Source organism: Hyperolius riggenbachi, chromosome 3 (genome assembly GCF_040937935.1).
Source record: "Hyperolius riggenbachi isolate aHypRig1 chromosome 3, aHypRig1.pri, whole genome shotgun sequence".
In the NCBI taxonomy this organism is placed as follows: domain Eukaryota; kingdom Metazoa; phylum Chordata; class Amphibia; order Anura; family Hyperoliidae; genus Hyperolius; species Hyperolius riggenbachi.
In genome coordinates, this window is record NC_090648.1 from 482631308 (window position 1) to 482646610 (window position 15303).

Sequence of the window (15303 nt, forward strand, 5' to 3'; positions counted from 1 at the left end):
TCCCTGTGGTATTTGGCATCAAGATGTTGGCATCAAACTACAAGGTGAGGCCTCCATGGATCAGACCTGTTTTTCCGGCACAACCCACGGATGCTCAATCAAGCTGAGATCTGTGGAATCTGGAGGCAGAAGAATATGTGACTCATCAGACCAAAAGACCTTTTTCTATTGCTCTGTGGTCTGTTTTTTCCAGCTTTCAGAACATCACCTTCAAGACCTGACCATTCACATAGTGCATAACAGTTCTCCCTTTGATAGGTGCAATTGTAGTGACATAATTAATATTCATTTTAATTGGAGTGGTTCTGATGTTGAGGCTGTTTAGTCCAGGGGTCTATAGGACCCAGCGCCAAAGTTTCCCTACCCTTCCGCCATGGCAACCTCCACGGCCTGACAGCCCGTCTGCCAGGAATCGTTTAAAGAGGAACTTCAGTAAAAATAACGTAATGAAAAAAAAAAGTACTTAATTTTCACAATAATGATGTTTAAAGGATTTAGTCAGTGTTTGCTCATTGTAAAATCTTTCCTATCCCTGATTTAGATTCTGACATTTATCACATGGTGACATTTTACTGCTGGCAGGTGATGTCAGAGGAAGGAGAAGCTGCTTGCTTTTTGTGGCAGTTGGAAACAGCTGTTATTCCCCGCATTGCAACAAGGCTCCCACAGTGTGATGTCAGGACTATGGTCATGACATCACACTGTGGGAGGGGTTTCACCACAAAATCAGCCATACAGAGCCCCCTGATGGTCTGCTTGTGAAAAGGAAAAGGTTTCTCCTGGGAAAGGGGGTATCAGCTACTGATTGGGATGAAGTTCAGTCCTTGGTTACGGTTTCTCTTTAATCACGATCTGCCTTACCCACAACATCGGAGGCCACTAGCGATAATCGTAATCTGCTAATTGCAATTACGTGAAATTATGCATACATTTTCACAATCATGGCTGCACATAATTATGATTTGGACATTCAATTGATTTTATGTAATACATTCGTAATTTGGCATAATGTTCATGTAATTTCTATGTAATTTCGTGCTGACTTTAGCAGTTAATAGTAAAGCTGTTGTCACCAAAATTGCTAAGTACGTTAAAGAGAACCATAGACAAGAACATAAGAGATTTATACATACCTGGGGCTTCCTCCAGCCCCATCAGCCTGGATTGCTCCCACGCCGCCTTTCTCCGCTGCCTCTGTCCGCCGGTACCGGGTCCCGTTAAATCGTCCAGTCGAGCCAGTCGACGCAAGCGCAGTGAGCTCCCTCCGTACTGCGCAGGCGCATGCGTACAGAGCCGGAGGGAGCACCTGTGGATGCGGAATACTGGCCGCATCCGGCGGAAGTGACGGGACCCGGTACCGGCGATAGAGACAGCGGAGGATGGCAGCGTGGGAGCGATCTAGGCTTATGGGGCTGGAGGAAGCCTCAGGTATGTATAACATCTTTTTTTTATTTTTTAGGCAGTCTTCGTGCAAAGGAAAAATCTTTTTTAAATTGTTATTTTTCTGAGTTTAATTTTTTCTTTGCATTTTTAAAACTTTTTTTCTCAAAAACTACAAAGGACTTTTTAAAATTTTTTTTTTTACTTATCTCCACTCTTCCTCCTTACACATGTAGCAATTTTGGTGACAATGGCAAGTATGAGGGCTTTGCTATTAACCGCTAAAGTCAGCACGAAATTAAGCAAAATTGTGAATTACAGTTGAATACTTTTACAAATGAAATTAATGGCAATTTTTCCTAAAAATTCGCATTACGATTTTGCATTATGATTATGCGATATTTGTGCTCGTCACTAGAGGCCACAACAACACCTCTGTATAGATGGGGAGAGGGAAAGCAGTTGGGGTCCTTCATGTCTGCAGGACCTATTACCTCATAGTTACCTTTATGGACTGCTGGATTTTTCAACAAGATGTGTTTGGCCTGTTTTCCACAGATGGCTGTGCACTTGTTGGGCAGTCCAGCCTCCCGTCTGCTACAAGCACCTTTTAGCTGGGATCAGTTTCCATGCCTTTGCATTCTGTTGCCTACTAAAAACAAAGACAATGCTATGACCCCAGCAGCACACCGTAGTCTCAGCTGCTTACTTGTTTCCTGTAATGATCACTAGAACAGCAGTGATGCGACTGGGAGTTTAAAGCATTGATTGGCTCTGGCTGACACTTGGGATTTCCAATCAATCATCATAACCAGTAGTGATGCTAAGAGGAAACAGGCCATGGAGGGAAGTGTAGCCACGTCGCTCAGCTCCATGGTTCCGCTTTGTTATTCTGCCGTATAATGCAGATAATGTACAGATACCTACAGATACCTATACTGTGCATACTACAAGACAGAAATTGGTGTTCTATTGCTGCTTCCACCATTTAAAGCAGCAGCATTTTTTCATCATGGAATAAGCTGGGAGCTATGGGTGTGTAAAGTGTACCTCAGGTGAGGAAAACTTTATTCACAGTGGGGTACATGCGCTGTGCACTCTGCATGCCGCCGTGGGCCGCACTCCTGAAAGGTTGTGCAGACAGAGCCAGAGGTGTATCTGGGTAACATAGCGCCTATATAAATCACTAAATAGCCCCCCAGTATTAACAGTGACAGGTGACCATCCAGTATAATAAGCTCCCCCAGTATAGGTAGTGAGAGATGCTCTCTTGTATAAATTCCCCCCCCCCCCCCTCTAGTATAAGTTACTAGAGTTAGCCCCACCAGTATAAGTACCCAGTGGTAGTACTCAAGTCAAGTATACTGTAGGTAGCTAGAGGCAGTCCACTCAGAATAGGTAGCCCCCAGTTTGGGTTGCCCACATAGTACTGGCAGTTAGTGTTATCTCCCCAGTATAAATAGCCCGCTTTAGCATAGGGAGGGAGAGGTATCCCTCCCCCCTCAGTGTAAGTAGCCGACTAGTATAGGTAATGAGGCGCCCCTCAGTATAAGTGCCCCCCAGTATAGGCAGTGACAGGTATCCATCCAGTATAATTAGCTTCCCCCCGTATAGATAGTGAGAGATGTCTCCTAGCATATTAACCCCCCACTTCCATATTGTTAGTGAGAGATGCACCCCTTTATAAGTACGCCCTCCCCAGTATAGGGAGTGAAAGAACACCCAAATTCAAAAGCAGGTGGTTTCATCACCGGCCGCGTAGTGCCTGACTTGGGAGGCGCTATAGCACTAATGCTATAGTCCCTGGCCAGCACAATGGGCAATTCTAATGCTCAGTCACTGGCCCAGAATGAGCATGCAGATCAGATGCTGTGACTCTGGTGTAACTGCACTGGCTGCATGCTTGTTGCAGGAGTGTGACTCAAAAACAACTAATGCCAAAAGCATAATGTGACAGCCCGGCAACTGGCATTGTTTATAGGGGAATGAAGATGCCAGCCTCTGTATTCCTCTCACTTCAGGTTGCCTTTAAAGATCTTTAGGGACAGGGTATGCCAAATGACTTGTGGAAAAGAGTTCTACAAGAGAGGAGAAGCCTGTGAGAAGTCTTAAAGCGGGATTGTCACCATAAAAATCACATTTCAACAGCAAGTAGTCTGAGTGTATTAAGTGATAAAGATGCTAATCCTACATTGAAAACTTTTTCTGCTGTTATGGTTTGGAGTTATCACATACTTTAGGAGCACTTGCCCTTTAATAGCCATTGCCATACAGTTGCATGCTGGGGGTTCTTTTTATCTATAATATATTCCTCCTCTTCCCTTTATTTCCCTGCCTAGCTGCCTAGCTGAAACATGATCCTCTGCACACTTGTGTTTACAAGCAAGGCTGAGGTGACTCAGCAATTAGAGGAGGAAAGAAAAAAAAGTTAAGGGAAGAAATGACATCAGTATTTAGCCTTAAACTGTGGGCAAAAAACATGGCCCCACCAGGAACAGAATTCTCTTCATTTACTGTATAACATTCACTGAAATCAAAACGTGGACAGTACAATACATATGTTATGTAAGTAGATCAAGTATTTATCTACTTATATATGTGTTTTTCCCCCTGGCATAGTGTGGCTGATCCTACTGCTTTAAATGTGCATGTAGGAGGAAGTTAATGGAGTAGATTATATAGGAGGGTAAGACGACAGGAGGAGCTTATTTCCGGACTGGAATCCCTGGCAAAAACATCCCTATCTAGCCAAGCAGAATCCTTATAGAAAGGGTGAGGTATTGATCAAGTGTGCTGGGTTAGGGGGGCATTTCCGGAAGCAGGAAATTTGGGCGCCCAGCAGCTAATGGAAGATTTGGGCTTATTAACTGGAGCTAATGTAAGTATCGGCTATTAGCAGAAATTTGGGTGCATCGATAATTATCGGTATCAAAATTGCAACGTTATAGTTTTTGACATTTTTTATAGTTTTGAAAATTAGAACGTTTTTAATGCCTTGTAGTTGTATTTACAAATTATTTATTTTTAAAAATTATTGTTTTGAAATGTATTGTTTTGAACATTATAAGGTTAGGAAGGGGGGTTTTAGGATTAGGCGTCAGGAAGGGGGGGGTCTTAGGGTAAGGCTTCAGGAAGGGGGGTTTTAGGGTTAGGCGTCAGGAAGGGGGGATAGGGCGTCAAGAAGGGGGGTTTTAGGGTTAGGCAACAGGAAGGGGGTTTTAGGGTGAGGCGTCAGGAAGGGGGGTTTTAGGTTTAGGCAACAGGAAGGGGGTTTTAGGGTGAGGTGTCAGGAAGGTGTTTTTTATGGTGAGGCGTCAGGAAGGGGGGTTTTAGGTTTAGGCAACAGGAAGGGGGGTTTAGGGTTAGGCGTCAGGAAGGGGGGTTTTAGGGTTTGGCAATAGGAAGGTGGGTTTTAGGATTCAGTAAGGGGACTTTTAGGGTTAGGCATCAAGAACGGGGGTTTTAGGGTTAGGCGTCAGCAAGGGGACTTTTAGGGTTAGGCATCAAGAACGGGGGTTTTAGGGTTAGGCATCGGAGGGGGTTCTGTGTGAGAGTAGGATTAGGTTAAGTTGTAGTAAAATATCGTTAATATTTACCAATATTTAATTACGATATTTTACACTATTCACACTTTAAAAAACGAACAGTATCAGTAGATATGCCCACTTATTTTCACCTCTCTCATACAGAGTACCCTCCCTGTTGGCTGCAATCTGTCAGTATAAACTTGCATGATGATTCAGAGTTTAAAAAAAAAGATTTGGGAATTCTGTTTTTTGAATGTAAAAACAAAATAAACGCTTGAAAAAATAATTAGAAACAAAGATGTAGACTTTAGTGTGAAAAAGGTGCAGTCCTGAGTGGGACAATTTCTTTTCTCGCCAGCATACAGCAAGTTTTATGTTACAGAGGAACTGTTATTTCTTAACATTATTTATTTATAAATTATATAGTCAGTGTTTTCCCATTGTACAAGTTTTCCTCTCCCTGATTTACTTCATGAAAAGAATCTCAGGCAGCAACATCTTTAGTACTGTCAGAAGGTCTCTGCAGAATGTTTATTTACTGAGAGCTCTAAAGGCAGTAGAAAAGGTCTCTGATCTCCCAGAATGCTCTTGGGGAGGGGGGATAATTCCGCATTATAAACAGCCTAGGCTAAGCTTAAAGAGACACTGAAGCGAAAAAAAAAAATATGATATAGTGAATTGGTTGTGTACTATGAATAATTACTAGAAGATTAGCAGCAAAGAAAATATTCTCATACTTTTATTTTCAGGTATATAGTGTTTTTTCTAACATTGCATCATTCTATAATATGTGCACATTACACAACACTCAGCATTCAAAATGAGTCTTTCAGAGCAGTCTGTGAAGTAATGACCTCTCCTCTAGCAGAGGAAAAGTAAATAGTCCAGGAACAGTTGAGATAATAAAAGTCAGATAACAGCCCGGCGGATCGCTCAAACTCACTCTTATCAAACGAACGAACGATAGTCTGTACACATGCCCGATTTAGCGGGCGAACGACGGGACGTTCAAACGACCCGTCGTTCGCGGAAATCCGACGTGTGTATGGGCCTTAAGTCGGAGAGCTTAATGGCTTGTTTGCATAGAGATAACAACTGGAGTTTCTCAACTCTTCCTGTACTGGAAACAATTACACTGATGTATCTGATCTTAATGTTTTATTTCTTAGCTGTGCTACACACACAAATCATAATATCATCATTTTTTTTCGCTTCAGTGTCTCTTTAAGTGTGAGGGAGGAGCTACATACCAATATACAGCAATATACTGTATATCTATAGGAAGTGTTTCTGATGCTGAAACCCAGGAGAGTAAGAGTGGGTATCCTGATTAATTTACTACATTTGACCATATGTCACTACAGGGTCTCTTTAAACAACGCACATCTGACAGCACTAATTGAATCAGGAAATTAAACTATCAGGTCTTGACGACTGTCGCTAGGCAGGAAAGCTTTTTATCACTTGTCCGTGCTGAAGCAGATCTGCATAGCACTACCTTTGTTAATTAGGTCAGGAAAATGTACTTTGGCCTGATTATTGGCTGCTGCGGCTATCGCCAGCCCTTAACACTAACGATAGTTGTAATTGCATCAGGACCCCATTTATCTTCAAAGGATACTGACATTATGGATTATGCGTGAAGAAAAAACAGCCTCTCTTTCACTTGAAAGATATAGGCTTTGGTGGTGCGAAAGCCATAATACTCTAGTACTAAACAGTGCTGCTCGGATACCACTTTTCACTATCTGGATCTAATTTGGATCCGGATACCCAGATATCCGATCCGGGTTGGATATCTGAGTTTAAAATTTTCCAATCCGAATCAGATATCCGACCTCAGCATCCGGCTGGATTCGGATATCCGAAATCTTGCTGAGCACCACTGAGTACTAGCTTATGAGGAAGATAATTGGCAGCCATCATGGAAATGTTCTCATGGGTGTGCATTACTAAGATGGAACTTCTTAGCATGGGACCAGCAAGACAATGTTACCAGAGCCGGTTCTCTCATGAGGGAAGGTGAAACACTTGCTTGAGGCTCAGAGATGACAGGGACAGCATGTTTGTACTATGTTTACACTTACAGCATGCAGTCAAAGTAGAAGGAGAAGCGAGAGGAGAGGTCATCATTGGGTAAAAGCAGCTTGTTGTGCTGTGTGAGGAGCCTGACCGTGAGTGAGGAGGGGGTCGGTCATCATTAGGGAACAGCAGCTTTTTGTGCTGTGTGAGGAGTCTGACAGTGAGTGAGGAGGGGAGGGGGAGGCAGGAGAGCAGCACTGTTTCGTTTGACTTGCACAGCAGAAGGTAGGAGGTGGCACTGCAGTCTTGACTGATGAGGAATGAAGGACGGCCAACTGGTTGAGGGTGAGCAGTTTGTTTGTCACAGACCCGCATCCAGTGTGTTGTTGTGATGAGCTGGTGGGGTTGATCCTCACAAGTTTGCTTCTAGAACCGGCCTTGTGTGTTACAGTTGGTTGGGTATATCACTCAGCTTGCCAAATATGGAAAAACAAAGTACATGACAAGACTATAGTTTACACTAGGGGCAATTTGCTGCGTTCCCCGGCGTGAAAATTCAGACGAGGAAACACAGCCCATTGAAATCAATAGGCTACCATCCGATTCACATGCAGACAACGCCGGATTTATACTTTTAGCACCTCTAGGCCGTCTTTCTTGCTGATCCCCTTCCATGTGCAGTAGTGTCCCCCATGCCATGTGCAGACCCCCTCTTCCATATATAATGTCCATGAACAGCAGCCCCCCTCCTTCATGTACAGTTCTTTTGGGCAGCAGAACCCCTCCATGTGTTGTTCCCTGTTTGCACTCTCCTCCTCCATATGCAGCAACCCCTCTTCCATGTCCAGCCACCCCCTTGGGCCTTTGTGGCCTTTCCAGAAATCCAGGCATGCATGCGGTGGAGGGGGGGGGGGATGACATGTAGCTAAAAAAGGGTCATGCATGCGGATCCCCATGGCTGTGAATGTCACACCTTCTGGTCCTGCACACTGTTACTACGATTCTGGATCTGATCCGTACACTACTTGGTGATACAATTTCTAAGGACCTGCTTGATTTGGGAAAATAGTGAGGCGGGTTGCCTTAGGGGCAACTCAGGGCAGGGACCAGGAAAACACGCAGGGGAAAAGAGCCTGGAAAGCCGACTCCTCCATGGGCGCCGCGCACTGACAGCCTGCAGTACCGCTACAGGACATCAGGTGTCATCACGCGGTGGTGACGTGATGATGACTTGACGTCTGACACCGGCAGCCCAGGACGAGTCAAGGAAGGTGATTGCGCTGGTAATCTTCTTTCTTCTTCCATTTGGCTGCACCACGCGTCACCAGCTCCCTAGCGGTTATGTTCTTCTGCCTTCTTCTACTTGCCGGTCTGCCCTGCCCAAGAATCAGCCCTGCAGCAACTACTGGAAAGGACTTACTTATCTTTTGTCTCTCTTTCTGTTACTTCTCTTCTTTTTTTCTTCCGTTCTTCCTCTTATGGCCTTAATATGAATTCTTGAAGAAACCTACATGTGATGATTGGTTGAGTCCAGATTGGGTCTGCATCGTTGAGTAAGGGAGAAGTGACAGCTGGGACAGCCAGCACATTTGCGGTACAGCTAGGCGGCGGTTTGTAGATTCACGGATGGGCGAAGACTAAGGTGCCAGGAGGACGTCTGTACCTATAGGCTCTGGTGATGTAAATCCAGGCCTGCCATCAGCCAATCAAGTGCAATGGTATAAACTCGTGTCTACATTACCAAATCTAGCAGGGATTGCATACATTCAGCAACATTCAGGCGAGAGGGTTAGGTCAGACATAATAGAAGATTATGTCACTAGCAGGGTGCACCGCGTGCAGGCAGCCTCTCACTTCACACCCCTGCCACTCATCTATGACATATATATGGCTGTGAGGTTTATGTAATCGCATATCTCACAGAAATACAATTTACTATTTTCTAATCTATATTCAAAGCAACCTCTAGGTGCTGCTCTATACACATTCTAATTCATGCAGATGACCCACTTATTTTACTGTCTAGTAGCATCTCTCTCTGGGTGCTGATTGATATACCATATGTAAAAATGAATATACAGGGTGTTGCTATGACCTTGTCTCCTTGACTTTTTAAAGTGCTTTTACATTTATTCATATTATGAAAAGTTATACATTTTAAATAGTGCTTACTTTTAATGTGAGGAACAGTAGTTGGTGTTCAATGAAACCTGACGCACTACTGTCTATGCAAAGTCCTCCTTATTTCGTTAGTTCTTCAATTCTTTTTCATTGGCATAGCAGTGGTAAGTTAGGCCATGTTGTTGGATAATTTTACCAAGTGGTAACGTAGACTGAAAATAGTAGAGGGGCTAGCATTGAGCCTTGTGGCACGCCAAATTTTAGAGGTCCTGGGTTGGACATGACAGGTCCTAGGGATACAGTTTCTAACAATTTTGGTCCACACACGCCTCAACCTCTTCACCTTCAAAATTAGACTGTAAAAGTTCAGCGTCTAAGCAGGTTAACATCAAGTGAACATGGAATTTGTGACGTTTGCTCCACTATGACCTTGCAGTATGAGTGGGGCCAGAGAGCAGACAGTTTAGCGGTTTTCATATTAACCTTCCTGGCGGTAACCCCAAACGTAGTTCGGGGTAAGCCGCGCAGGAGGTTTTCTCCGGTCCTGCTGGGCCGATTTTCTTAATTTTTTTTTTCTGGACGCAGCTAGCACTTTGCTAGCTGCGCCAGCACACTGATCGCCGCCGGCCTGCGCCCGATCGCCGCTATCCGTTGCGGCGCGCGGGCCCCCCCCCCAGACCCCGTGCGCTGCCTGGCCAATCAGTGCCAGGCAGCGCCGAGGGGTGGATCGGGACTTCCAATCGCCATGGCGACGGGGGAAGCCCTCCAGGAAATCCCGTTCTTTGAACGAGATTTCCTGATCGGAGATGGCCGAAGGCGATCGAAGAGGGCGGGGGGATGCCGCTGAGCAGCGGCTATCATGTAGCGAGCCCTGGGCTCGCTACATGATTTAAAAAAAAAAAAAACTGCCGCGCTGCCTCCTGGCGGAATTTTTCATACCGCCAGGAGGGTTAACAAGTGGATGGATTGGCCCAAAAAATGTATCAAAGCATTAAAAACAGTTTAACCCTTTAGCAGACAAAGTAAAACTTTATTTGGCTGTAAGGACACATTTTTCCTGCTGCTGAGGAACTGTGCCTTCCCCAGCCTGCCAGGCTCAGCATGGTATGCAGAGTGGGCGGCAGGAAGCTTTTATAGTTACCTGTCCGGATGGCTGGATCGGCTAAGGCTTCTTCTTCCTCCACTCCGGTGGCGATGTAACCCTGACATGTCTTCTCGGTTCTGATCACATGTTATCATGTGATCACGATTCACAAGACCATGACATTGTTATGGCATCACCCAGTGGTGGAAGAGGGGTGATGGCAGAGTTTCGTCCATCTCTTCCATCACCCCTTTTTCACCACCGTGTGGCGGTGTAACACTGAAACATTCTCCTAGATCCCGATTACATATCGTGATCGGGACCCAGAAGACCTGTCGGGAGTTCAGAGCTGCCTGTGGAGGAATAGAACAAGCCATCTGGAACAGGTAACCATAGCTGCTCCCTGCCTCCCACTCGTTTGGCTGTCAAACAAGATTTGCCGGCAGAGGTTTAGAATGCACTGCAGCTTTCAAACGAAACATTTTGCTTGAAGCTGCTATAGCTTGCTTACCTCTCCTGTAGCATTCAAAAGTCCACTATGGCTTTAGTCAGAGACAGATTATCAAGATGTTTGCTCAGTGTATGAGCTCACCGTGACCCCGAGTGATGCTGGAAGGTCGGCAAAACTAGTTAGTCATCTGCAGACCCGACGGTGGAAAGCTCATGCACTAAACATCTTGACAATCTATGTTGGACCACGCATATTGATTGGTGAGATCTCCCCAATGTGAAGAACTTTTGATGAACTTCCAAACCAGTTAATGGAACATATCTGCACATGGCTTGCTGTCACAGTGGGATACTTGATGGTGGGTATTTTAGTTTAGTGGACTAGGCTGTGATTGGTCCCTTGGATCCACTGCACATGGCACAGTGAGACACGATCTTTGACATTGGGCAGTGAGAGAGCCTAATGCGGAACCACTAACATGCATATCATAGACTCTGTATACATCAAGTTTCCATATACTAGTGCATCTATGCTGATATTGGGCTACGACTGGGTCCAGCATTGGATTATGTTGCAAGACTTTTTGCATTCACTGTTTGGCAAATATCCCAAAAAAGAACTGTGCTCTCCATTGGACTTTGACCATCTGGTCATCAATTAGAAAAGCAGATTGTTCATTAAGGGTAGTTGGCCAACACACAAGGGAGATTGGGGTAGGGGTCAGGGACGTAACTATAGGGGAGCAGCCCCTGCGTCTGCAGAGGAACCCAAAAGTGATAAAGGGGTCCATTCTTCAGATCAGGTGTTTTTGTGGCTACGCTTGTTATCGGTGTGAAGATTATGATGTCGATGCTTGTTTTATGACCCTTGTGAGATGGGCCTCTAGGCTGGGGGATTCACCAGGGGGAGGCAAGGGGAAGGGTGTGACCATTGGGGGGGCCCATTAAATTTTTGCTGGGTTGACCTCTGATTTGCCCCTGGGTAGGGTCCATTTTTTCTACAGACTAAGTGAATACTATGGTGGGGATGTGTGCATGTGGTGGCTGGATAGTGTAATGGTTAAGGGCTCTGCCTCTGCTCTGACACAGGAGACCTGCATTTGAATCTCGGCTCTGCCTGTTCGGTAAGCCAGCACCTATTCAGTAGGAGACCTTAGGCAAGTCTCCCTAACACTGCTACTGCTTATAGAGCGTGTCCTAGTGGCTGCAGCTCTGGCGCTTTGAGTCCGCCAGGAGAAAAGCTCGATATAAGTGTTTGTCTTTTGTCTTTTGGTGTGTGAATGATACCTACAGTGGGATGCGAAAGTTTGGGCAACCTTGTTATTCGTCATGATTTTCCTGTATAAATGTTGGTTGTTGCGATAAAAAATGTTAGTTAAATGTATGATATAGAAGACACACACAGTGATATTTGAGAAGTGAAATGAAGTTTATTGGATTTACAGAAAGTGTGCAATAATTGTTTAAACCAAAATGGCCAGTTGCATAAATTTGGGCACCACAAAAAAGAAATGAAATCAATATTTAGTAGATCCTCCCTTTGCAGAAATTACAGCCACTAAACGCTTCCTGTAGGTTCCAAAGAGTGTGGATTCTGGTTGAAGGTATTTTGGACCATTCGTCTTTACAAAACATCTCTAGTTCATTCAGGGTTGATGGCTTCCGAGCATAGACCACTTACACTACAGATTTTCAATTATATTCAGGTCTGGGGCCTGAAATGGCCATTCCAGAATGTTGTACTTGTTCCTCTGCATGAATGCCTTAGTGGATTTTGAGCAATGTTTAGGGTCGTTGTCTTGTTGAAAGATCCAGCCCCGACACAGTTTCAGCTTTGTCACTGATTCCTGGACATTGGTCTCCAGAATCTGCTGATACTGAGTGAAATTCATGCGTCCCTTAACTTTGACAAGAAATCCAGTCCCTGCACTGTCCACACAGCCCCACAGCATAATGGAACCACCACCATATTTTACTGCAGGTAGCAGGTGTTTTTCTTGGAATGCTGTGTTGTTTTTCCTCCATGCGTAATGCCCCTTGTTACGCCCAAATAACCCAATTTTAGTTTCAAATCATCAGTGAACAGAACCTTATTCCAAAATGAAGCTGGCTTGTCCAAATGTGCTTTAGCATACCTCAAGCGGCTCTGTTTGTGCTGTAGGTGGAGAAAAGGCTTCCTATACATACAGCATCTCCTTGTGTAAAGTGCGCCAAATGGTTGAACGATGCTCTGTAACTCCATCTGTAGCAAGATGGTGTTGTAGTTCTTTGGTGCTGGTCTGTGTGGGTTGACTCTGACTGTTCTCACCATTCGTCGCTTCTGTTTATCTGAGATTCTTCTTGGTCTCCCACTTGGAGCCTTAACTTGAACTGTGCCTGTGGTCTTCCATTTCCTAAGTGTGTTCCTAACTGTGGAAACAGACAGCTGAAATCTCTGTGACAGCTTTCTGTATCCTTCCCCTAAACCATGATGGTGAACAATCTTTGTCTTCAGGTCATTTGAGAGTTGTTTTGAGACCCCCATGTTGCTACTCTTCATAGAAATTTAAAAGAGGAGGGAAACTTACAATTGACCCCCTTAAATACTTTTTCTTATAATTGGATTCACCTGTGTATGTAGGTCAGGGGTCACTGAGCTTACCAAGCCAATTTGAGTTCCAATAATTAGTTCTAAAGGTTTTGGAATCAATAAAATGACAACAGTGCCCACATTTATGCACCTGCCTAATTTTATTTAAACAATTATTGCACACTTTCTGTAAATGCAATACACTTCATTTCACTTCTCAAATCTCACTGTGTGTGTCTCCTATATGATATATTCAACTGACATTTTTTATCGTAACAACCAACGATTTACACAGGAAAATCATGACGATTAACGAGGTTGCCCAAACTTTTGCATCCCACTGTATATGCACACTTTGGAGAAATCACTGTTTTTAGAGATGAGTACGGTAATTATCAAAGCAGGATTGTCAGCAACATTATCAAATTCCATGTACCCACTGCTCTGTGTTAATTATGCAGCCTGTAGCCTTACCCTGCATTGCAAGCTCTCTGGTCTAATCAGGAATGTTTCTGCTGTAATAAATCTTATCTCAGTCAGCCTGGCTCTATTTGGTACATTGCTGAGGAGAGGGAAGCTTGCCATCACCCCTCCCACATTCCTGCTCCTCACTGAATGGCTGAGGGCAGTTCAGTGTGAAGCTGCTGAAACTTGATCTATGCTGTGCTCACATGTTTACAAAGCAAGCTAGATATGACAGTGGAGTTTCTAGGAGAAAATAAAGAGTAAGGGAGGAAATGTCATCAGGATTGGCTTCAGTCAGAAGAAGTAAAAATGGAAAATGCCTTAAACAGTTTTTTTCTTTATTTACTATATACAATTCACTGAAATCAAAATATGAACAGTACAATACATATCTTATGTAAGTATAACAAGTATTTATCTACATATGTATGGCCCAGTGCACACCAAAAACCTCCAGCAGATCCACAAAACGCTAGAGGTTTTTGAAGCAGATTTTCAGAGCGATTCTAGGCATGTTTAGAGAGATTTTCTAAACATGCCTAGCGTTTTTTGGAGTGTTTTTGTGTAGCAGATTTCATATATTGTTACAGTGAAGCTGCTACTGAACAGCTACTGTAACAAAAACACCTGGAAAACAGCTCTGATGTAGCGTTTTTCAGAGCGGTTTGAGCTTTTCCTATACTGTACTTTACATTGAGGCAGAAACGCATCTGCAAACAGCAAAAATGCTGCAGGAGCCACGTTTGCGGTTTGCTAAAAACCTCAACCCGCTGGTGTGCACTATCCCACTGCGATACATTAGCCAAGTGTTTTCACAGGCGGCAGCGGTTTTGAAAACGCTACCAAAAACCGTTGGTGTGCACCGGCCCTATCTGTTTGTTTGTTCCTACTGCTTTAATAAAGAGTTCCTAATCAAGCCTATGGGGGCTCAAATATCTTCCTTTTTGTGTTGATTGTGCTATTTAACCCTCCTGGCGGTATGAAAAATTCCGCCAGGAGGGAGCGCGGCAGTTTTTTTTTTTTCTTATATCATGTAGCGAGCCCAGGGCTCGCTACATGATAGCCGCTGCTCAGCGGCATCCCCCCGCCCGCTTCGATTGCCTTCGGCGATCTCCGATCAGGAAATCCCGTTCAAAGAACGGGATTTCCTGGAGGGCTTCCCCCGTCGCCATGGCGACGGGGCGGGATGACGTCACCGACGTCGTGACGTCATTGGGAGTCCCGATCCACCCCTCGGCGCTGCCTGGCACTGATTGGCCAGGCAACGCACGGGGTCTGGGGGGGGGGCACGCGCCGCAATGGATAGCGGCGATCGGGCGCGGGGCGGCGGCGATCGGCGTGCTGGCACAGCTAGCAAAGTGTTAGCTGCGTCCAGCAAAAAAAAATTTAAGAAAATCGGAGAAAAAATCGGAAAAATTTAAGAAAACCTCCTGCGCGGCTTACCCCGAACTACGTTTGGGGTTACCGCCAGGAAGGTTAAATTTGAGATGCCTCCTCTGACTTATATCAATTTGCTGAAGCCACTCGACAACCCCTCAAGTTGCACTACTTTGCTATATAGAAGGCATCTCCTGTATCATCCTGCACTCCCTGGCAATGCCTTTATTTTACAGCTTGCTGCTGAAGGACAGGTAATACAAAATGCAGAGAGAGGGGTTGGCATCTGCCATGGATGTCAGAAGCAG

General features: G+C 44.8%; 1 protein-coding gene across 4 annotated transcripts in view; it reads left to right on the forward strand.

Annotated features, from left to right (window-relative positions):
* LOC137564345 (rap guanine nucleotide exchange factor 6-like) overlaps positions 1–15303 on the forward strand; it is a 134391-nt gene that overhangs the window by 12990 nt on the left and 106098 nt on the right. The window contains exon 1 of one of the 4 annotated variants that reach the window (XM_068278117.1): positions 2361–2435. The exons of 2 other annotated variants lie outside the window; for them this stretch is intronic. Coding sequence is in view for 1 of the 2 variants with exons in the window: in XM_068278115.1 (XP_068134216.1) it covers positions 4226–4258 (33 nt within the window). In the remaining variant the exon portion in view is untranslated. Of the gene's footprint in view, positions 1–2360; positions 2436–4185; positions 4259–15303 lie in introns of those variants that run through there. One more of the 4 variants, XM_068278115.1, reaches the window with a different exon arrangement.